This window comes from Myzus persicae, unplaced genomic scaffold, assembly GCF_001856785.1.
Source record: "Myzus persicae strain clone G006 unplaced genomic scaffold, MPER_G0061.0, whole genome shotgun sequence".
NCBI classification, from domain to species: domain Eukaryota; kingdom Metazoa; phylum Arthropoda; class Insecta; order Hemiptera; family Aphididae; genus Myzus; species Myzus persicae.
In genome coordinates, this window is record NW_019103911.1 from 436,686 (window position 1) to 462,340 (window position 25,655).

Consider the following 25,655-nt stretch of genomic DNA (forward strand, 5'->3'; position numbering starts at 1 on the left):
TTTCGTGTTTCGATTGAAATATGCCTCGACGCATTCCAAAAACGAAATTTCCAATATTGGCGGTAGTAGGTGGTCCTACCATACAGTTAGTAGTACCCACTTACAGTGGTGCATTTGATTATAATCTTAGGAACAAAATTATTAATTGTTATGCATGAAAATGTCTAAGTACAAACTGTTCTTGTGCTTAATTTGCATAATAACGGCTTAGTCTTATTTTTAATATTGTAATTTGTCACTTATATAGTTACATCCTACCAACGGGGAAAAGGCGTATCCCTATATCTATTTTTTTTAGCAATACACATCGAGTACCGTACTTATTCAGCAGCCTTTCAGTTGAAAAAAGGTGCTTACTGCTAGTCCGCTCGCTAACGATCGGATCCTTTCCTACGAGCAACTAATCGCAATAAACTGCGCTGTAGTAAAATACAATTATTGGTTACATATAAAACTCGATGTGTCATATTTTATAACAGATTGATGCATTATATAGGTTAGGTATGTTTTCCGACACTCAATTTAATGGTATATTATTATTTATTATGTACGATAGATCGGAACAGTTCCACGGGAGAAAAGGACGAGAAGTCCTTGAAACAGAAAACCTTGTTATAACCACAGACACTAATATCGTCTTGGACTATTGAAAAAAAATCATTATTGTAGTAAAAATCATAACCGACGACAACCTTGCGAGTAATTGTGGCACGGCATGTAAATATTGGTAAAAATACAATAGTTACTTAGGGTTTGTCCTTAAATATTTTGTCTATAAAGTATAAACTATAAATATGAAACCCAATACACATCAAAGGAAGATTCATCTTAAAAATGATCTTGTAAACAAACTTTAAACATTGGTGAGGACTACAGTGAAATTCCACTTAGAACTAAACTAAAACTTGTGATATTGATTGTAGTGTGTATTCTGACTATCAATGGTTAATATTTTTATAATTTTATTGATATGGCTAACCTAGAAAATGTTAACAGATTTCAAGGTGTTTGAGTAATAACATTGAAACTCGGTAATGAATATCTATAGTTTACTATTATATGCATAGTAAATATTTTTTTATATTTTTAGAAGTTTGTTTTCAACATGTTTAATAGAGTTGAAAGTGTTGTGTTAACTTATGTATGCTTGTTAACATCATAAAATAGTACCTTCTACTTGGTAAACATAAAAAATAATAAAACCAAAATATTATGAGGTGATAACCTTAATCATATATTAGAATTAATAAAGAATTCTTTGTTTTTAAACATAATAAAATTACTTAATGTCAAAACACAAAAATGGAATTCGTCAAATGCAATAATACAAAAAAAAATGGTAAGTATACAAAAGTACATATTAATGAGGTTAATCACATCTATTGTTGTTACAGCACATCTTATATAATATTTTATAATAATACATTATAACATAAAGACAACAAAATAATATCATCTTAAAATAAATGCCGTTGTTGAACACTCGTATTATTAATATTTAATACTATATTTAATATTATATCATAATAACCTTAAATTTGTTATAAACATTAATTTATTCGTTAATTATTATTAAATTTACACTTTAAAAGATGCAAAAATTAACAATAATAAAAGGTTTTACTTATAGGCATAATAGAAACTTTACAATTTACTCACGTATACATAATCAAATTATTAAAATAAAAAATAGAAAAAGGTAAGTTTACAAAAATTATATATATATAAAAAAAATTTAGTACCAATGACCGCTGGGGAAAAAAGTAAAAAAAATATTATTGCACAGTAAAATTGTAAAAAAATTGTATACAACATTATAATTTGTTTGGCAATTTAAAATAAATTATGAAATGTTGAATTTTTGTTATTTTACCTGATCCATACTATAAACCGATGAAGATATGGATGGTGTCAGGTCGTCGTGTAATGCAAGTGGTGCCGTCCAGTTGCTGTGTAGTTGTGCTTTGTTGTGGACAGGTGTTTGTGGAGAATAGAAGTGATTGTGAAGTGTGGGATTGTCGCACCTACTGAGAACAATAACCAAGTATGTGTGTGTTAAACGAATTTTGTTTTGGGTAAGACATAAAATTATTATGTTATGATATAATGGCATCCTCACTTGTGATAATAGTCATTGATGCCTGATAAAGAATCAGTGAAATTCGCCTCAAGTCAAGCATCTTCACCGGAAAGCGGCGAGACTCCGCTTGGTACATGCGTGCGGAGTGCCGCTACCGGCGGGTTGCTTGTTACTAACATGTGGTCTCTTTCGTCATTGCTGCACACACAATACAGTAAAAAAAGAATAAATAAAAAATTGATAAGAAATAAACAAAACAGCCTATTAATCATAACATTTTATATGTCATTTATTATTAAAAAAAAAAAAAAAACATCAGTTCTTATTGACTATGGCACTAATCATCAATAGCATTGTCAATTAGAAGTTAACGACAATAATAAACTAACATACAATATTTATAAACAACAAAAACAATTCATTTATTTAATGCCAATGTATATTATAATGAATAGTAAAGCATATCACTGGTTATTTAGTTCTTTTATACTTTTTACTTTCCTACAATGTATTTACAAGTAAGAATAAAAAAAATACAAGATGTCCTTCAGAGTGTATAAGAATGAGTCATATTCATTAATGACACAAAAGTATAAATAATTTATAATACTACTCTATGGTTAATGATTAAATAATTAAATCTAATAATAAATATTATTATGTATTTTACATTTTTGACCGATTTCGGATTTAATGAACATTTAAATATTATTAAATCATTGTTAATGAAGTAGTCGCTGAACAACATTTAATTCATGAGGCACGCAGATGCTCAACACTTACCAATCTTTGTTATCGTTTCCCATTAATTTCCTAGTTTCATCTTCTTCAATAATTGTGGGCGGAGCTTCTGATGTTGGTCCGTACTGCGCAGATGCCATCAAGAGGTCTGTAGATGGATTCAATGTGAGTACCTGTATAAATAAACATAGTGATTATTTCATATGAAAAACAGTACTTCTGTAGTTGATACATACTTGTCCATTGGAAGACTGAGATTCCATTTGTCGAGCTTTGCTATTGAAACAAGGGCAACTCTCCTTGTCCTTAATGTATCGGAAATAACCTATTAATAGGACAACACCGAATACAAAACAGAAAGAGCCAATAACCAAGAATGCTATATCTTCTGTATAATTGTCCTTTATACTATCTGAGTTCACAAAGCTTGTGGTAATGGATAGGAACAAAAATACACCAATGGCAATTAGTATCCAACTGATCAGGATGAATGACCAGTGGAACCACCTTGGGTTACGGATGTGATTCAGGGTACGACTGATTAAGCCATTTGATGGCTGTGACCATTCACTTTGTTGTTCATAACTGACTGTAGTTGGTTGGTATACTGGACCAGAAGCTGGCATTTTGATAATTTATCACTAATTAACACCTGCAAAAATTAATACAAGGTACATTTAAAAGGTAAATATAGCAGTACATTTTTTACTGACTTCATATGAGCTGAATGGCGAGTATTTTATGAGCGTGTCAAAGATGATAATTTATGACATATTTCATAATTGATTAGATTAATTATTGCCTTTACTAATTATGAATAATTACATATTTTATCATATTCTGGTCAGAAAAACAATTATAGCTAAGAAGGAATAGATATATAGCTACTTAGTACATACTACATACCAATGCACCTAGGTAGATAACATTTTAATTTTTTCTACTTAAGCAAATATTAATTCTAGATGGCAAATTTCGAGGAATAGATAATTAAATAATATAATGATGAATGAAGTGTCATTTGAATAGAAAACTGGTGATAGTAATCAAACAATATGTTATAAACATAAGCGGTTACTAAGTTGTTACGTTTGACACTTTGAGTGATCGCGTTAATGGAAATGGATTGGGAAATGTGCAACCATTTATATGGCAGAGCAACAAAGTATACTGAGAAAGTTTAGGTCAAGAAGCACAGGTTCAAAAGACAGATGTCAGCAAATCATCGTCGGTAAAAGGTTGACCAAAGGTATTCGGGATCGGACCGACAACAAGATGGGACAGATGGGGTTCTATTTTTGTGTTTTTTTCAGATAATGAATACTACACTTACTACACTAGACGAGAGCTGCAAACGGATTTTTCCCTTCGAATATTCTGTCCTGTTCTGCCTGTTATTACTCCTTCCGATGTCGTCGTCGTCGTTATATCATAATAAAAATCGAAAACCAGTCTGTATCACACTTGTAACGAGCGGTGTTAAATAACAAAAACACGAATTGTAAATTCTAAGTACTATTTAGATCAACAGAAGTTAGGTAGTATTAGCAATAATAATATTTATAGTTATAGCGTAATTGATAGGTGTCAGCTATGAGCTTCAGGGGGGGGCTGTAGTATGTTTAAAAATTTCCTTTCACCGAGTTGCGGTTTTTTTTTTTATTAGATCGCGATCAAAAAAGAAGAACTATCAAAATTCAGACTGTGCGCGCGGCAATCGGCGGCGGCAAACTGGTCGCGGGAAGGCGAGTGGCGAAGAACGTAAACGTAAAGCAAAAAACTGTCGCGAGGCAGCGGCGAATGGCGATAGGCGATAATAATGCTAAAGTCTGTAGGTGGGTGTGCGACAGAATAATATTCTTTTTGTGTCTGATACTCGGAATTCTGATAAAACTCGACGGACCACGACTCGGGTCGACGCGACGTCCCCCTCCACCGCCGACCAAGACCGACGGACGCGCAGTGTGGCCAACAGACGGACACCACCCAGTTTCCAATTGTTTTCGGCCGGTCGTGGTCGCTGAGCGTCACGCGTACTATAAGCACAATTGTCGCCGCACGGTAATACCGTGCGTACGAGACCTCGTGTTCCGCACCTCCACTGTGAGGGTGCGTCCACACTCGAACGCTAACGAATAACGCGAGATCGATACGCACGTGTCGACGATACATGCTCACGCTGCGTGAACGTCGCCTCGCCGCGTCTTCCGTCTGTTAGTCATTCGAAATTCGGCGCGATCGGAATAATAAAACCATAATATACAATAAACTATACTAAACATACATACATAGGAATCGTATGTCGTCTGCACGAGCGCTTCGTCATCGGCGGCGGCGGATGACCTTGTGCGGGCGAATAACGAAACTGAGATGGCAAGATATTAATTCGAGATCCGACGACTACCTTTGAGAAGGCGAAGGCGTCTGCCGGTCGGTTTTGACGTCGTTTTTTCTTCCTATCTTTGGTAGTCTTTGATAATATTTTATTTTACTTGTTGCGCGCGTTCACGCTTGTCTCCCGGGACGTAGAATATATTAATAAACGAGCAACGGAAAAATCCTTTCTTGCTGTTTTCCGTCCGCTATGGTCGTCAAACAAATTTAACGCACTGTATTTTGTTTTCTTCTCTCTCAGCCACGTGTAACACGGACAAAACGCATTCAAAATACTTCTTTTTATGGATCCACAGGTGTGAACTCATACAGAGTACCTAAAAATGTAAAATCACTCATCACAAACTTTATTGAGATTTGAGAATAATGTTGCTCTATTTGAAGGTTTGACATATAATTGAGTATAGACGTATAGTATTGTGTATAACTGTATAAGTATTGTCTCGAAAAAAGGTAATCTCCATTTAAATCTACATAAAGAACGTTATTCATTAATCTAATTTATAGCATACGGTTTAATATTTATAATATAATAGTTCCAATTAGAATTCAAATTAAAAGTTAGATCATCTGCCAAGCTCATGTAATTACAAAGTACCTAGATCACCTGCTACACGAACAGATTTTTGTAATAAAATATGATTTTACTCGAAAAAGATTACTTAACCATATAGAACATAAATTTCCGTAAATGAAATTTGTCTATAATATGTTGCACGTTGGTTAGAGAAAGAAAACAAATAATAAACTGACATCATCTTAGGTAATAAATTCCTGAGCTCGTCGATCATAAGCGGAAAATATGAAAATCACTTCTCTTTCGCTCCCGATATGGAAATTTGTTCCGGCAAGCATCTCCCCCCCACAACCATCCCTTCTGCTGTGTTCACGCCCACGCTCTCATAATTATAATATAGTTAGGCGTGATCAATTTTACATAATATAGGTACATGCTACATTCACAGTTATACAAGATACAGGATTTATTTACAATCGATATCACTCTTGAAATATGTAAAAACACAGTGATCACTCGGCAGTCGGCACTCCATATGATATACTGATACCAATAATTATAACATAGCATAATATTGATCATTTGTTATTCTGGTTTCGTCATCCGAAAACACTATCTAAATTATCGAGTGACGAGTATTAAATGTATTATATTACGATAATGTTGACGCTTTTAAAAATAATGCATATTGGTATCATATGTTTTTATTTGCAACAGCTATAGGCCATATATCGTATATTTTTAATACTATAATATATTAAACTGTTTAAGTTTAAGTGTACGTTGCTCTTAATTATATGGTGATCCGCTGATCCCGGTGGCCGGTGATCGCGATCTATGATGGATTTCACCTCGAAAATCGGAGACCACGGGGACTGTAGTTATAGTCTTATAGATTATATATTTTGTTAACGTAAAATATTCGAATGTCAGACCTAGGATGTGTACCTACCTAGTACCTACCTCGTTATTATAGATCGTTATTTAAATTACTACGTTACGCGTGTAAGCCCGCGTCATAAACTCGTGCCGTGCGATTATAATGTTGTTACTTTAGCGTTTCTTTTAATCAGCTACATTAAATACGACGGTATAATTATGCACATAATGACGTAAATATATCATTATTATGGTATACGTAATATAAAATGCGTTTGTCATTTTTACCGCATTTGTTCGTGGTCGGCCAAACGAGCGGTCATATTATATTTTATGTACACATGTGTTTTAAAAATGTTTAATACTCCAGAACTCATTATTGCATCCTAAGATTATGGAACATACCATTGTATTCAATATGAAAAAAAACACAAAAAGTCATAGGATGTGTAGCAGGAGCAATAATACTTACGAAGAAGTCGATTAATATAATATAGAGAAGGTGCGGAAAAATTCGCATATTTGGGAAGTCCTTTCCATATATTTTATTATATGAGCGCTTTTGAGATGAAATGCTAGTATGCAAACATAATATGCTACAGAAAACGGCCAACGTATAAGTTGGACGGATACAATCACCTTCTACAATATATGACAATGCAAATCTATTTGAAAAAATATCAGAGGGTAGATCTATGGAAAAATATCAAGAAGAGCAGAAATTAATGGAACGTAATTTTACCAAAATGTGATAGTTATTTGGAGATCGTAAGAACAAATCAAAAGAAAAACGATTGACACAGAAGAGTGGAAAATTGTTGCAAGCGAATCTCATGATTGAAAACTAAAAAGAAGTACCAAAAAATCATTCATGTGAAATATTTGCCTGGTGGTTATTCAAAAAAAGGTTTTTCTTTGCATGTTTTCGTTTTCTTCTGACTGGTTGATATATTTCTCTTTGAGCAACGTCAATTCGTTGAATTTACGTATTATATCGTCAAAAATGTATAATAATAGTTCGTATTCTACCGTGTGCTCGTATTACTTAAATAACAAGAAATCTGCCATGTATTGGCTAGTAGGTACAAGTCTAAATTAGTTAATATCATCCATTTTGAGAAAACTGATTATCTACCATAGTACCATATTAGGTACTGTCCGATGTCTTGTACAGTTTGAACACAAATATATTTTTAAATACAAGTCGACACAACGACGGAGGGAAAAACGAACACGCTGTAAAAGTGTAAGACACCAATAATTAAGCTAAAGAATAATTTTAAGGTTTGTTCAAACAACTTTATTAGGTAAACATACAATATGGCGTATGTTGTGTATATATTATACGCCTGAATAAGACGCTTGTACGATGTACAGTGTTTTATTCCTAAGTGAAATATTAGTCTTTATTCTTCAAAATACATCGTTATTTAATACCTATAATAGTCTACAGGTCACGAATACGATTTGTAGTTTTTTCAATTTGAGTTCGTTTTCATAGCATCAAAGAAAATAATAAATAATTATTCAGTTTCCTGGTTTTCCACTTAAGTATAATATTATTATGCATATATGTTGTATAATATATATATATATAAGTATATAGGCTAAAACTGCCAAGAGTGGGACATTGTGAACAATTGTAATAACAACAAGTTTGTTTTCCACGAACCGTTGTTGTGTGTTATAATAAAAAGCTTTAATTTTATGTAATTTATTATCGGTCAGAGACCAGAGTATATTATTTTTTATTAAGCATTAATTACTTAACGCCTCTTGTGGAAGGATTTCCCATACACGATGCCCGCAGAATACACACACATTGAGATTTTTAAAATACTGATTTTCTACAGTATCCTTATAAACATTTTATTATGAGAAGGGTTGGTTAATAGGTCGACACTAAATTTGTATCCGCTCAACTAATTTTATTTTCTGCGGGTGCGTCGATTTGGGGAGGGGGCTTATAGGTGTATTGTACGCATATAACGTACCAAGCGAATACATACAAAAATATTATATGTATTATATTATATACCTACAAGTGTGAATGACAATTAAAGTTGTACATTATTGCGTATGGGAAGTCTGATTTTCATTCGAAGGTTCATAACGCGCGTAATTGAAAACGATTGTTCATTATTATAATATAATAAGCATCGAACGGGAATTCGGTTATTATATATATTGTTGTTTGTTACACAGCCATCATACCGTCGTTATTTCGTTTCAGTCAATTGATATTTTTTTAACCAAAACAAAATATCTCTTTGTTTCACGTTGGTAAAAAATTATAAACCAAACTGCACTGATAAATAATATGCATATAAGCTATAGACTTACCTATTATCATTGAGTATGTATTGTACAACATGTCAATATATACTTAATGTTATTATATAGTTTATTTTACACTAGCTATTCGTTTTGTCGATGAAGCTATATCAATACACTAAAATATTTTTATACTATCTATATTCCATACATTATACATTAAAAAAAAAAAAAATTAATTTTACTAAAAGTTCTAACATAAATCAAGCTAATAAGGCACTCATTTTCCCTGACATATTTGTTTCCGATGGAAAATATTTAATTATATTTATTCAATCTATAGGTACTATTACAGTACAGTAAGCATATTACCTATATTAATACAAATGTTTGACTTCATTTCCCAAAAAGGATATGTGACAAGTTTGATGTATCATCTTTTTATAATATTATAATATGTATAGTAAATATCGAATAATAAACTTAATATTGTAATATATTAGTTAAGAATTTAGATTTACAAGACGTGTTTTAAGTCGTTTCGAAATAAATAAATTGTCCGATTTAATACCTTGCTGCAATCATCGACTAAACAAAATTATTGATTTACACACGTTTATATATAGTGAAAATATAAAAGGATCTAATTTAAATGTGAGGATTAAGGATATATTATATTAATAAATAATGAACACGAGTACCTATGAATAATATGGTGTTTGTTTTCTGAGATAACTGTATGGTCAAAGTTAATCATGATATTAGTTTCGCACTTTTCAATTTTGTGACGTTTAGTTTATCCTTGACATTTATTATTAATAATGTACTTTATGCAAAATAAATATTATTATTATTATTTTAACGGGTTTGATAATACAATAATCATTGATAATAAATAATAATATTATTTATATTGTAATAATTTATCAGCCTGCACGTGGTGCAGTGCCAACAAATCACATGAACACACTATATAGGTATGATTTTCCGTGCTAAAATTGTATGGTCCTCTTATCACTATGCGTGTGATAATAATAATATGCATAATATTTAATTATAAATGTTTGCTTTCAGACTTTATTTTGAATAGTTTATTGTAGATACTCGGTACCACAATGCATCATAATAATATTGTAGGTGTGGTAAGTATAATTATATAAATTAGGAATTCAACATTGTTTTTAAGAATTTGTTTGGCTTGTAATTTCTAATACCTATATGATAAATATTACATATTTTTAATTTATACACACATACTCACACATTTTTATAAGTCAAATATACGATCTGCAATATAGGTATAGGTATTTATCTGCAGTTAAGTAGGTATATAGAATTTGTTTATGTGTATAGGTGTATTTACCTGGACTATTTTCTCAAACAAACTTGTCTGTCCTTTGCGTCCTTAAGCTTTGAATTAACTGCAGTGTATCAAAAGATACATTGAAAGTGTGTCGTGATCAAAAGGCGAAGGTGATAATTATTAATAAGGCCACGTTAACACGGTTTTCTTTATTCAAACAGAACGATTTAACATTTTAAGTCAATCCTGACCAATTTGACATTCACGCGCGACATCCAACCAGTGCAATAATATAATAATATAAAATATGTATAATTTAAGAACTCAACTGTAGCACTATTATCCACAAATTATTATTGCACTATTCATCCCAACAGCACAGTAACATCAGACTTAAGGAAGTGCCTACTTGAAAACCTTCTTCGTAACCCACGGAATCAACATCCGAAGGCTTAAACTCACAGCGAAATGGCCACTGTGAAATATCCCATTTCGTTTGTAACAATATTTAATTTAATAGAGTACCTAATATTTTTCTGGCCGATACAAAATCAACAAAACATCGTTGCGATAGGTTTGACTAGTATAAATTATTTTTGTCACTAGAAGATTATTGACATATTATGATCATTACCCACTTGCTACTCTACATTGAAGCATCTACCTGCGTGTCTGCTATATCATTGTACTAGCTTAATACGTATTTTTGAATATGTTTACCTCGTCTGGGTCCACCAAGCTGCAGTTGGAGAGTGATAAGATGAAGTTAGTGTTCGAAGAGCTAATATCGGCTGAATTCCATATACCATCGACGTTTCCAACCAGAGTTAGAACAGGGCCGGCCATAATAAGATACTCGTCGGCGCCGAACGTGGCCACAACATGTCGTCGACACTCGGTAGGAGACGCCGAGATTTATCAGTCGTTGTCAATCCCGTTCGAACAATCGTCCAAGTTACTTCGGCAGCCCAAAGAGATCGGACAAAACTTACTACCAACCAGTCCACCGGAAAACAGTATGCTCGTAGCAAACCATGCAGGACAAACTTTCCGTCAATACATGTCGCTGGTCGACGATGCGATTAGTTCCCCCGTTGTGGATACACCGGACAGAGTTGACACGACATCGTGTACGTCTGAGCCGGAACTTCGGGAAAAAACGGCTGACATCATGAAGACAAACGAATTCGGTGGCTGTCGGTGGTCCTCAGCACCGAACATCCTCCTACGTTGTTCACCGATGGACCAACCAGAACCCGAAATGCATGACAAATGTAGTCAGGAGTTGTTGGCCAGCGAGCCTATACATCCCAAACGGCGTCGCACAATTTGGAGCCGGACGAAAGGTTAGGTTAAAAGTACGTGAGCAAAAAAATAATTAATGTTACAGTTGCATAATATACAGTTGTATATATAATTGAAAAAGTTATAGAGACAAAAGAATATATTTTTCTTTTTTAATAAAATTATTTAATACTGCAGAGACAATTATCAAACTTTATTTATTTGTATTAAAATTGATATTTAAATAGTTCCTAAATTAGGTTCTTAACAATTATATCTTATATTATTTAAAATATATTTTAAATAAAGTAAAAACTAATTAAAATAAAAGTGAAGTGCTCGAGTTGATGGACTTTAAAGATAATCTTACTCACAAAATTGACATCACTGCCTACATAAACTAATAATACAATCCTTATATTTTATTTAGCTATAATAAATATTTATTTTAAAAATGATGTTCGACCTTAAGTTAAAATAAAAAAATAAGTGGTTTACTGTACTAATTCACACAAATAACGTTTTCGTGTCAAGTCATTTAATCGGGTTTTTTATAGTATTAAAAGTTAAAGTGATTAAAAGTGAATTAAAATGATATTGAAAATTTAATTCATGGAAACTGTGAAATTTGTTATTACCTATGTCCTATATGAATAATATGTAATGTAGTCCATAGCCCATAAGCCCCAATCAAATTTTGACTTTTTATTTAGTTCAGAAACTATAAGAGCTCTTTCAGACGAGACACTTTGTGGCCGGCCACTAGAATCGCGCTACAAGACACAAAAAGTGTTTCATGTGTAAGCGTCTTTCACACGAGACACTTGTCGTACACGAGTATCTGATTAAATACAATTATTTTATAATTATTATTTATTTTTCACTCAACCATGGAAGTAGAAGAAGCTCTACTGACTACTACTAGCTCTATTTATTAAAAGAAAACATAATAAAAATAAAAAACGTAAAAGGCTCCATTGGGTGCATCCTATTGTTGGGGATAGATTAGAAAAGGGTAATTTTCATACCCTATTTCACGATCTTCTTAAATACGAATCTAAATTTTTTAATTATTTTCGCATGTCGAGTCAATCGTTTTTTGAATTACATAATTTAATAAAAAATGACACGAAAAAAGAAGACACAAATATGAGAAGATCTATTTCAACCGAAGAACGACTTGCAGTTACGTTAAGGTATGACTTATCAGTAATATTTTTAATATATCTTTATAATAAATATGTATAAATGTTCTATAATTTTTTTATAATACAAAAGCGTTTTGTTGCTAAATGTTGTCTGTATAACCGTTAATAATTATATAATTTGTTTTACTTAATTGTTTTATTAAAACACACTACAGATTTACACATTTAAAAATACTGTAATCAAATTGTATATTTCCGAATGATAGCGAAATTATTAATATTAAAAAACATTTCTTTCTATATAATAAGTTATTAGAAACAATATTTTTAGTTAAGTAGGTAGGTAGTTCCTAACAACTACATATTTAATACAATATTTAAATGTTAAAAATAAATTTTTATCCTCTCCGTATAACATTATATAATTAATAAACACTGATAAACATGAATAGTTTTACTTTTTAAATTGTGTCGTTGAATTGGCTAACATAGCTTGCCAAACTTGAAGAGCTTGATTGAGATACATCTACTTCCGTATTAGATAAAATATTTTGAGATGATGATGGTGTTGGAGTGCAAAAACATTGATGTTGATTGTTTTGTAATGGATGAACGTTGGGATACAAACTTTGAAAGTTTGAATAAGCCTGTGGTCTTTGGTATAAAGTAGGATATTGATGTAGTGTCGAATTTAGTTGACATTGAGTATCAAAATATGAACCATCTGAAAAATGGGTATTCTGTTGTCGAGATTTTTTTGCATTAGAAATCGTTTGCATTATGCTAAGTTTCACTTCCATTTTATTTTCCTCTGGAACTTGTTTAAGATCATTGATAAGAGATAACAGAAAAAGTCGGTCAGGATCATCCATTGATTTTGTCATTTCATTTCGATTTTCTAAGCTTTTTTGTATAGATAAAAGCAATTGACTTTCTGAATCCTTATTTTGTGTTTTTGTCTTTTTGGATTGCCTTGATTGTGTAATTGTATATTCATATGCGTGTTCTTCACCAGAATCATTCATGTTATCATTATCTTCATTATCTGTGTTGGATTCAGCATCAGCATACTGTTCAGCATCATTGTCATTGAAATTTGATATAGTTTGTTTATTTCCAACACACGTCGAAAGAAAAGACAACTGGTTGTAATAAACATACGTTTTCCACGATTTACTGCCTGATCCAGATTTCATTGTCTTTCTTTTAGACTGTTCGCGGGCATATGAATTTCTAAGGCTTTTCCATTTTCGTTGAAGATTTTGAACTGTAATAAAATATAATATTCAAATAATATATAATAATATATTAATATATCAAGATAAGGATGGATTGATATGTTTTTATTAAGATATCCGTTATTCAAATTATTTCATATAATAATAAATTTTTTTAGGTACCTTGCTACGGGATGCACTTTAACAGAATTGCATTACAGTTTTAGAATTGGTGTTTCAACTTTGAGTTCAATTATTCGAGAAATGTGTAAAGCTATATGGACAAACTTAAGGATAACTTATATGCCAGAACCAAAACAAGAAGATTGGTTGAAAATTGCAGATACTTTTTTGAACGTGACAAATTTCCCTAACTGTATCGGGGCAATCGACGGGAAGCATATTCGCATTGTAAAGCCAGCACATAGCGGATCCTTGTACTATAACTACAAACATTTTTTAAAATGATTAAAATAATTAAAAAATTTAGATTCGTATTTAAGAAGATCGTGAAATAGGGTATGAAAATTACCCTTTTCTAATCTATCCCCAACAATAGGATGCACCCAATGGAGCCTTTTACGTTTTTTATTTTTATTATGTTTTCTTTTAATAAATAGAGCTAGTAGTAGAGCTTCTTCTACTTCCATGGTTGAGTGAAAAATAAATAATAATTATAAAATAATTGTATTTAATCAGATACTCGTGTACGACAAGTGTCTCGTGTGAAAGACGCTTACACATGAAACACTTTTTGTGTCTTGTAGCGCGATTCTAGTGGCCGGCCACAAAGTGTCTCGTCTGAAAGAGCTCTAATACCTACTTAGTCAAAGTTCCAGCATCATCAATATTTTAAGATTATTTTTATTAGTTGAAAAAATATACTATTTTTCGAGTATACTAAACTCTAAAAATTGACAAGACGTTCATATAACAATCAGTTTATTGAATAAATTGTTCAAACTATTATAGATACCTATAAAGATAGTAAATAACTAGATACTCTTTAAACAAAATATAATAAATTTATATAATCTATATATAATCTATATTTAAAATCATGGTTTATGAACTTAACTATACTTGAGAGTATAAATAAAATAAATACAAAATATTTTTATAACCTAGGTATCATTTTATTTTTGTATAAATATTGAAAATTATAAGACGCGTATACATTGTGACAATGAATTATTTGAAGGTGCAGTTTTTCCCATCAATACAACTGGAATTCTCGCTGTTGGATTAATAATTAATTATTAGTATCAGTGAATTATTCACCTTGCTGGTTCCTTAATTGATGTGCTCTATTAGCCAGTACACATAGCAGTATTCCTAAAAAAAAATGTATAATATTTATGAAAAAAAAAAAATATGTACATAATATGTAGGTATAGACATTTTTCTATACTCTAGTTTTTAAAATGTTTCTAATAATGATTGAATAATTTCGGGAACTAAAAGATAAAGGGGATGTGACAACAATTTTAACCGATATACACCAATGTTATTAAACATTTATAAAACAGAAAAAAAACAATAAACCCTCAATTGAGAGTAGAATTAGAGAGCTAAACGATATCATAATAAATAAAAAATATGTAAATAATATAGTACAGTTATAAAAAATCTGTAAAAATAAATTAAATAAAAACAACATTTTCTACCACAGAACACAACAATAATTAACAATTCAGATGCATTAATTATTGTTACAACTTTTCCATATGTTCTGAAGAATTAATTAAAAATAATAATTATTGTACTTTCTGATACCTAGTTATAAAAAAATGTATACTTATGATCAGGCTTGGGATTTTATAACATTTGTATATTTCTTATAAAATACATTAAAAAAAAAACAGAGTAAAAATGTATTTCATGATACAGAGAACTCAAATTAAAAATTGTGTTTTGCATATTTTTGCATATTTTGAGGAATTTTTAGATTTTATGAGATATTTTGCAATTTCATCTGTCTTTGAAACAAAAATTGTCATTGCCAGAAAATTGTATTTTAGTAAACGTGGTTTTAGATTACTGTCAATCGAATCGGCAAAGTATGTAATACCTATACAGATTAAGTAAATGGACCGATTACGCGGAAAAGCTGATACTTAATAATTTATACTCATAATTTCGTAGTATTTGGTTAAAATTTTTAACTTTTGTTATCTACTGATTTTGTTGGTGTTTTTTTTTTGTTGATCTCTACTGCTATTATTATTGAACGAGTGTTAAATGCGTTGTATACTCTATACCCGAAAAGTTTGGTCAGTAATTTTCCTTTAAACTCACTATACCATTATTTACATAAAGTTATTACTTGTCATACATATTATTACACCGGTACGAACTTATTGCTATTTTCTCATATGAAATTAAATTATAGTTCATTGCAGAAACAATCGTTGAGTCACGTCCGTTAGAGGTCCGATGCCCGGGCCTATCACTCGGGATGTCTAATATTGTAATTATTATTATTGGACTTCCACAGGATTGCCGCCGGCGGACACTCTTCGCTAATCTAGCGGGCGCCGATTACCGGTTTTCAGATGAAAAAACGATTTTTTTTAATCCAATCGGCTCTTTTAATATTCGTCATTTTCATCGTTTTCATCGCGTGTTAAATAGGCTAAGGGATTATACGAAAAGCACATAATTATTATTATGTATTATGAAATTTTTAAATTATTTACAGCGACGAACTGGGCCGATGGTGGACCTATAGCAGTTAAAATATATGACTATAGACGGTTCTGTGAATTCAAATTTCCAACGACAGCGCGCGGCTTACCCACACTGGCGACTGTTTAAGGTCGTAGCTTTGTTAAATAATAAAAATATTATGTCCATCTTACATTTTATCGACTACGATATTTTTGAAAATAAAACGTCTGGTAAGATGTCTCTAATATTAGTTATAAAACAACTACAACAGTAGAATTTAATAACATCTGACAACCAACTCACATGAGAGTATGTGAGTACCTCGAATGTGACCGTGGAAATTATTTAAAATGTCGAAGATGTGATGTGTGTTGGCTGTTGACGGATTTACTTGGCGGTGTCGAACAAACAGCCACGATAAACAAAAAAAAAAAAATTGTTACTATACGCGGTCCATAAGAATGGATATATTTTTTAACAGAACACATTTATCTCTATACTAAATAATATCTTTTGCATATTTATGGCTTGAAAATGTTACATTATTGTTAATCAAAATCAAATAAACACTTCTTAACCATCCGCTGTTGACTGGACATCATTCCACCTTGAAATTACTTTCGATGCTGTGATTATAAGCAATAAAAAAAATGGTTAGTTTTTATTTTGATAAAATAACAAATTTATAGTTATATTTTTTTCAACATTTAAGAAACTTTAGATAGTAAATAATAATATATTATTTCTATATTAGGAGTATTCAATAAAATAGTTGAAATTGATGAAACTAAGTTTAGCCACCGAAAATACCACCGTGGACACAGTGTTGAAGGAAAATGGATATCCAGTGGTGTTTAAAGAGATACAGGAAATTGTTTTTTGATTCCAGTTCATAAACGTTGTACAAATAAACTCCTCTTATGGCAATTAAAGTTTGGATTTTACCGTGTGCAACCATAATTATTGGTGACCGTTGGAAGTAATTATAAAACCATAAATACTTTGCGAAACCACCTTGGGTAGGTAGGTCGTAGGTCGCGGGGTAAAAAACAATTGTATTTTATATGCATATAGATATCGGGTGGGGTCACTCTCTCAATGTTAAGTTCGCTATTTTAAGTTTTTTTAATTTACAACTGTTCAGAAGAATAGGGGATTAAACACCCATAACAGTAAGCCATTCAATCCAATTTAAGAATCCGGATACTGGAGCTCACACTAATTATGTGGAAGTAATGTGGCGTGACACCAAGGGTTCTCTATTGCAATTATCGAAAGAAACCATTTTAAGGGAGATATCTTGCGAAATTCATGTTTTTGAAACGCTGTAGAATTCTGAGCTGAAATTCGTTGTCAGATTTTTTGTAAATATACAGGAAAGCTATATAATCCGTTGGGTGCTATAGAGCAAGACTATAGTTTAGACGATCAAGCGTCAGTTGCATCAGATTTTGATAGTGATGAATCATGCTATTATAATAATAGACTATAATGTATACATGTTTAATTATTAAAAATAAAAAAATATGGTTATAATTTATATTATTGTTTTTAAAACATTAAAATACATAGGCACCTACATTTCAATTTTATTTAATTATAATCGTAGTGAAAATAACTCAATATTGTTTTTTTGGAACCATCACTTTTAGAACATGAAAATACACAGAAAAAAATAATTTTTGCATAAACAAAAAAACCGAAAATGAAATAAAAATTTTCGTGAAAATAACATATTTGCATTTTTATTTTTTGCATGATTAAAAACATGGTTTCTAACATTTTTAGTAAGTTTAAATGCAAAGATTTCAGGAAAGTGAATGAATTCACTCTAAATTGTTTGAGGTACAATCGGCATCTGCTGTACCATCAACAACCGTCATTCGGCAGCCAGATATCACACCGATTCGAGTATAATTGTAGAACCATAGGTATGACTACCTACATGGTTTTACATGCAGTACAGATTTAAGAGTCGAGTACACCTATACAGCTGCAGATACAACCATATAATATTTATGTGGACCTTTAACATTCTTCCCGTTAAATTTGTTCAGCCCACACCCACCTCCCCCGACTCCACGGTTCAACTTATAGAAACGCATGTACATAAATACATGTAATTATTATTAATTGTCCTACCTATATATAGATAACAATTTCGTTGCCTTTCGAACGCCGTATGAATTCTAATTGCGTTCAAACATACAGCCGCACATAGGTTATACCTATATATTTTTAATATATCGACGAAATAAGTATGCGTGTGCGCGAACTTCCGGAAACTCGTATACAATTATATCGGTTTATAAGGATAATGGAGATATATGCCACACCAGCTGTATAATGGACGACGCGACTCCGGGTTTATATTTGTAGACACCTTGTAGTATAAAGTATAATATTATATTATGGCCACAATTGTTGTACGATTATTTGTTGATAATTATTCATTCTAATCATATTGATGAAAATACGCTCTCGCGTTTACACTCTGCGTGATACCGAGAGCTCCTTATATATATTGTGCTTATGCGACGTATATCCATAATATTTGTATATATATATATATATATTATGAAATATCGGTGCCTATAGAGTCGCATAGACGTTTTAATCGAAAACTCTCAACCCTCCGACGATTATGTGGCAATGAGTTGGCAGAATCTTATGCCATATATGTATCTAGTATGTATATTTTATTGTATTATACTACGTAGTACTTTCTATTGCGTAAAATAATATGTAAAATGATCACTCGATCGCATTGATCAATTTATAGTTACGGCACCGAAATACTTATAAGCAGCGCCGGCGGAAGGGCAGGGCAGAAGGGGCAGCTGCCCAGGGCCCCGCCGTTTTAGGGACGCCTCGCTTTTCGTGGCATTCGATTAAGCCTATAGTTTTGTTTTTCGAATTAAAAATACAAGTCACGTCTACAGTGACGGCTTGTGGATTTTTAATTTAATAATTGGAATATCTATAATAGACGAGTGAGAGTAAAAATAAATCATAATGCCGACGAGCGACGGCGACGTAAAAAACGATTTTGATGTTAAAATCTGGGTTTTTTTTTTTGATTTTTGTGTAACACTTGTACTTAGTGTACTTGGTGTACCTAAACATTTAATTTGTACGTATTGTATTTCAATAAATATTGAAAAAATTCTTACGAGTACCTAAGTACTAGGACGTGCCAGAAAATTATTTTTGCCTTACGAAAAACGGTTTCTTGGCCCCATGAAAAAATTTTCCCCGGTTAGGTTTTTATTATTCTTCAATAAGATAATGGACCCCACTTAGCATGTTTCATATATATTATACAAAGAACTTTTATCGATAGATATTTTTAAAATGTGACTTTTAGGTTTGTTTCTACTTTTTATACAGAGACCTCTAATTTTTTTATTTATTTTTAAAGAATTTCAACTTGAAATCAACAGTTTGTGCATATGGACGCCCATAGGTTAAATTTTAGGGGGGGGGGGGAATACAAAATCTCTCAAAATGTATGCTGAATAAAGATTTGATATTATTTCCAGATATAAATGTAAGCGAGCCTTATTCGTTTGATATTAATGATTAATATTTTTTATTGATGTATGTATATATATATTTAACTAAATGCATTTTAATGAGTACAGTGAAAAAAAAATAGTAAATTAAATATAATCAAAGGCGTATTATTTAGTAGCAGTAAATAAGAACTGCACATTTTTTTGTTTCATTCCGCACTTCATTTTGTTGATGTGATTAATATTAAAATCCAGAATAAAACTGTCTTGCTACAAGTTCACTCTTTCATGATGAACGATCATTAAATTATAAGTTTATACTATTTTTTCTACTTGGGTTAAGTGCACCATGTTGTTTTCCCCGCTAAAGGGCGCCGTTGTGCAGTACTTTTGAGTTTAAAAGATATTACTCATATTATAATGAGTCATGATGGTGTTCGCTATAACCCTCCCTGTAGTGTGTATATAGTGCGAATTTTAATCGCATACAATATTATATATACTTGCTTTACATGTTATTTTCATATTATTCAAGTTGTGTTATGAATAGTATACCTTCTGTGGCGATTATTTGTCGTCGAGATGAAATCGATAGTTTTCTCCCTGAGTACGAGCGAACGGGCATGAAATCATGAAAAACTCACACTCCGCTGCGGTTTAATGATGGTCTAGATTATAAATTATAGTAAACATGCTCGATATATTATAATATATCTGTATACATATAAAAATGGGTTGGTGGAATAAAATAATACATAGGAAGTCGAAAAGAAAAGAAAAATATCGAGTCCGAGAGGTATCTGTTTATGTATGTGTATATATACATATATATATTATATATTTACATTATACTGGGTGAAGAACAATTAGGTTTTTCCGCTTTCCCGTTTACAGTTACCCCAGAAAAACAGGAAATTGTTCCCCCTGCTCACACTGTATATATATATATAATGTTTACATAACATTATTAAAATAACGTACACCGTACAGTGTAATGATCGTAAGTCGTAACGATAATATCGTACTACCTTTATATACAATAATAATAAACGGCCAGTTTTTCCGAAGAAAGTGAGAAACTCCTTGCCAACCGTTGATAATTTTCAACCGTGCGTACAAAATCGGTGGCGGTGCGCGCTGGTATATAGTGCTCATAATTAAATCATTACAGGAACTATTTTTATGCCTGAAACATTACTGTTATAGTTGTAACTTATTACTACTATGGTATAAGTCGTAATAACGGCATGAATCCACTTAAAATAGAATGTTATATTAAAAAAAAAAAAAAAATTGAAAACAAAATTTTTTGAGAACAATAGAATAGGAAAACACGTTGAAGGTACAGCTAATAATTTTTGTAATTCATTTACTACCTATTTAAATATTGTATTGTATTATTGTGTGTATACCAGACCACGAGATAAACTTGCAACGCGTACAGGTCAGGTTATAGGTTTTCAGGTTTATTGAAATATTGACTACATTCACGAGCCACGACTCACCTCTGAACTTCGAACTGAAAAACCCAGTAATAGTTTAAGATAGGTAGGTCTAAATAAATGGAAAGTGGCAACAATAACTGTGGACAATGGAAATATAAATCATAGTAAATTAGTCGATTAATGATACAGTTATTGAGTTATCATTTAAATTAATTCAATTTGAACATTACTCTGTATTTTACTATTATGCATTTCAAAATTATTTTTATTATAAGTACCTAAATGTACAATAAATGTATAAATTACTATGCTATGGTTATTTTTTATATCATTTAATTTGTGTATGGTAGATCGCAAAGTTACAATTTACTTCTTGTTACCGGCTAAACTGCAAACACCGACTAATTTGAGTTTATGTATATTGTGAGTTGTGACGGGTTAGCAGGTGTGCAATGCGCCAATTCTGGTCAGATACAATTTCTTCAATTCTTTATTAGAATGTCTTGTGGTAACCATAAAATATATTTTGTGTTTCGTATTTTAGACAGAGTTATCGAGTTACGAGACATACAATATTTTTCTTGACCATTATATACTACAATATGTAACTCTCCTCGTATGTCAGATGTCTCGGATTTCTAAAAAAAAAACAGCTAAAACAAACTTTTTTATTTTTATTATTCGAGTTCAGTGAAACTGAAATATACAGAATTAGGCACCTATCAGTTATTGTGGATTCTCTGTAAGTTGTAACAGTAAATTTATTTTATTAGCGCAGACAAACGTCAAACACAGTACATCATATGGGCATAGACGGAACATCGCTAAACAGTAAACATATATATTATATACCTACATCCCAAGTCAGGTGTCGTAATAAACTTATCCACTTTTGATTTTTCATAATTTAAACAAAAATCGTGCACATGTCTAACGTTAAAACTGTTTTGAAGAATAAACCTGTGCAATGTGCATATAATTTATGTGAACGGTGACATAAACTAGAAATAAGAGTGTTATTGAATTACATTTCTCACTTCATAATATACACTAGTATATCCAGGATTTTTTCATTTGGTGAGAAATGTGGGGACAACATAATATTATAGTCAATACAAATTAGGTAGGTATAAAAGTACTAATTTTTTTTCGCTTTAAATTATTTTAGTTGTTTACTATATTATATTATTATTATAGGTATACAGCATATAAAAGTACATAGTTATTATTTAATGTTACTTTGACATTTGGTAAATGTAAGCAAATTATCCATTTTTTTATATGACTATAATATTATGCATTTTTAATTTAATATTCCAAAACAGAATACTTTTCAGAGTATTTAAATTTTTTAAATCAAATTCTGAACGAGTAGTTAATTGGTTGTAAGTATTTAAATTTTAAAGTGTAGATGAGTGGAGCCTCATTGGAGTGGGGAAAAAACATCTTGCTGGGTTTCTGTTGATAATAATATTAAATTTCAACTAACTATACATTATTATCACATTTATTAATAATGCGATGTTGATAATATATTACGTTCACATTATCTCAGATAAAAACATGTGATGTGATTTAGTGGCCAATTGAGTACCAATTGAGTAAAGTATGATCAATACACGGTTGGTATGTGTCTTACGTTTAAAGTTTTTGTTGCCGAAGAGCTGAAACAATTTTATACATTAACGTTGTCAATGGGGGGGGGGGCACTTTTTCGAGCGCCTCCCCGGGTACGCCTCTGCGCATGCATCTTATTATTATTATATATTTCACAGCATCTGTCGGCTTTCAAACACTTGATTTGTGCACATAAGAACACGACTCCGTCGAAAAATGTCCATCTCCGCTATACGACTGTCGTTGTGTTTTATGTCGTGTGACATTGCCTTTTACGTGTCTTATGTAGGTGTGTATATGGTACACTGTCGTTAAACGAACGTAATAATACATAGGTACGAAATCGAAATGTAATACGTATTATATACATCCATGGTTCGAGTAATGCCGTAATAGGACGACCGTACGCAGGTATTCCGCGGCTGGTGTGTAGTTCACCTAAATATTCCTCGTGTTAACCTCACATAGACGCGTGTCATGTGTGTAATATGCGTCGTCTATACTCGTCTCGCGTGCACACATTTCACACGAACGCTATTATAGCACTCACACTTTTGTGCGAATTGAATAATATTTTTTCGCCCGTGCAGCCGAAATATCATTATGTTTTTTTTTAACCTTGACTTACATATTATTACTATTTTTTACATAATTCGTTTTCTAACAACGCGCGTTATTTTTGACACCGGTATTGCAGGTATGATCGGTGTAGATACAAATAAATGTGTACTATATGCAATATGACATTCTGTTCTCGTAAATGGTCGACGAGACGATTGATTGCAATAAATCAAATAACATAATATACATATTAACGCGGTGACAAGAGAGCCTAATATAGGCTCTCCATTACAGTGACTATAGAGTGACTACAAATTATATAAAATTATACGAGTATACGACACCTACCGTGAATGACCGTATTTCTATTACCACTTCGTTGATCTTATGTAACTCAAGCGTATCAACCTGTTATCTGTACATAGAATATTATATAGTTTAGCCAATGCTCAGTAGGTAAATATAAAGTTAATATTAGTACTAACTATTATATTCCAAAATTGACTAAACGCGAACACTCATCAATCTTGAAAAATGTATTTTTGCGTATCTACCTACACTTTTTCACATAATATGAGGGTGCAGTGTCAGCATCTATTTTTAAGGATATTCATTAATTTATATAAATATTAATTTTTTTTCTATAATAGTTATACTAGGTAGGTAGTAACTAATAATACGGTATGCTGAATTAAATTTTTTTTTTTTAAATCATTGTTTGTATCGTATAATAATTATTATAAGATTATAAGCCAGCATGGCGTCATTAGTACGATTATTTGTTTTTGAAGTATAACAAAATAAGAAATAATTGTAAATCAAATCATAAAACTCACGAGGTATCCTGTGATACATTTTCTATGAATATAGAATATTAAATACTTTAAAGAAAATTTAAAATATTTAATAAATTAACAATGTTAATTATAGATTGTAAATTATATATAATATATAATTACATATAATTATGTAAATTATATTTTTTGGTGTAACTCAGAAATAAATAGGTAGATACTTGAAATTATTTACTCAAAATGTTAAATTAGCATTTTCTATACATATGGTAATATCTTCAAAATATTTTACGCTTATTGAGCTATTATAGGTTATGTAGAAATTTAACATTCTCGATTTCATTTAGTTTTTGTTTTCTATAAATGTCGATACAAATTTGTTTGCTTGGTCAAAAATTTAATACAAAGTTCCGGTTTTCCCGACGCTTTTGAAAACTACCGGGAATTTTAAATGTTGACCTCCAAAATGCACCAACTATAGATTCACTTTCCTACCGGAAAAGATACTGTAGTCGAAAATCGAAGTATTTTTTCGATTACTTATCGTATACACAGACACAAAAAATAACACACACACACACACACACACACACACACACACACAGCATTGTAAAATCAGTACATTCAGAATCCTTTTTATTTAATTGATGTAAAATTACAAAGTTCGTATAGAGCCTTATAGAGATTGTTATTTTTGGCAACATAATTGTACGTTGTTAAAAACTCAATTTTGAAAACAAAAAAGGCACTCAGCTCGCTCTGATCGATTACCCATCGTGTGTATAACAGCATGCAATAAACTTTGGTGTGTATATATAGGATGGGTCACGGGAATAGGGCCAAAAATATATAGACACAACACTATTTTTTCCCCATTCCAGTGGCCCACCCTGTACACAGTATACATACGTATAAAATAAGTAATAACGATGATGTGTATTGTGTATATTGTACAGTGTACAGCCACTCAACAGGCGCTGAGCATGTAAAAATAAGCGCTCGGTCTCTCTCTTCCACTGCAGATATAAAATCCTGGTCATCGCGGCACTGCAGTTGATTGGCGTACTGTGTTGGGTTAGGTTAGATCGATGTCCGACATATGTGTAGGTACGCCTAGTATGTTAACGGTATATAATTATTATAATAGGCGAGCGAAAGTCCGCAACAGCGCAATACAATATTAATAATGATTTACTTTGGACGTACGGCTTTGCAG

General features: G+C 31.5%; 2 protein-coding genes across 3 annotated transcripts; one reads left to right on the forward strand and one right to left on the reverse strand.

Annotated features, from left to right (window-relative positions):
• Nucleotides 1-1,814: 1,814 nt before the first annotated feature.
• On the reverse strand, nt 1,815-4,689 carry LOC111036197. Of its 2 annotated transcripts, none has more exons than XM_022318132.1 (5): nt 4,155-4,689; nt 3,058-3,473; nt 2,864-2,994; nt 2,120-2,278; nt 1,815-2,024 (listed from the first exon to the last, which is right to left on the reverse strand). In XM_022318132.1, exons 2-4 carry the CDS (start codon nt 3,445-3,447, stop codon nt 2,173-2,175), a joined length of 627 nt encoding a protein of 208 aa, XP_022173824.1. In that variant the 5' UTR covers nt 3,448-3,473; nt 4,155-4,689; the 3' UTR covers nt 1,815-2,024; nt 2,120-2,172. The 2 variants fall into 2 exon arrangements, with proteins under 2 accessions (XP_022173824.1, XP_022173823.1); XM_022318131.1 differs by having other exon boundaries at nt 1,815-2,027; nt 4,155-4,688.
• A 7,718-nt stretch (nt 4,690-12,407) lies between these two features.
• Nucleotides 12,408-14,305, forward strand: LOC111036212 (protein ANTAGONIST OF LIKE HETEROCHROMATIN PROTEIN 1-like). Its single transcript, XM_022318161.1, has 2 exons — nt 12,408-12,668; nt 14,017-14,305. Exons 1-2 carry the CDS (start codon nt 12,553-12,555, stop codon nt 14,303-14,305), a joined length of 405 nt encoding a protein of 134 aa, XP_022173853.1. The 5' UTR covers nt 12,408-12,552.
• Nucleotides 14,306-25,655: the final 11,350 nt, after the last annotated feature.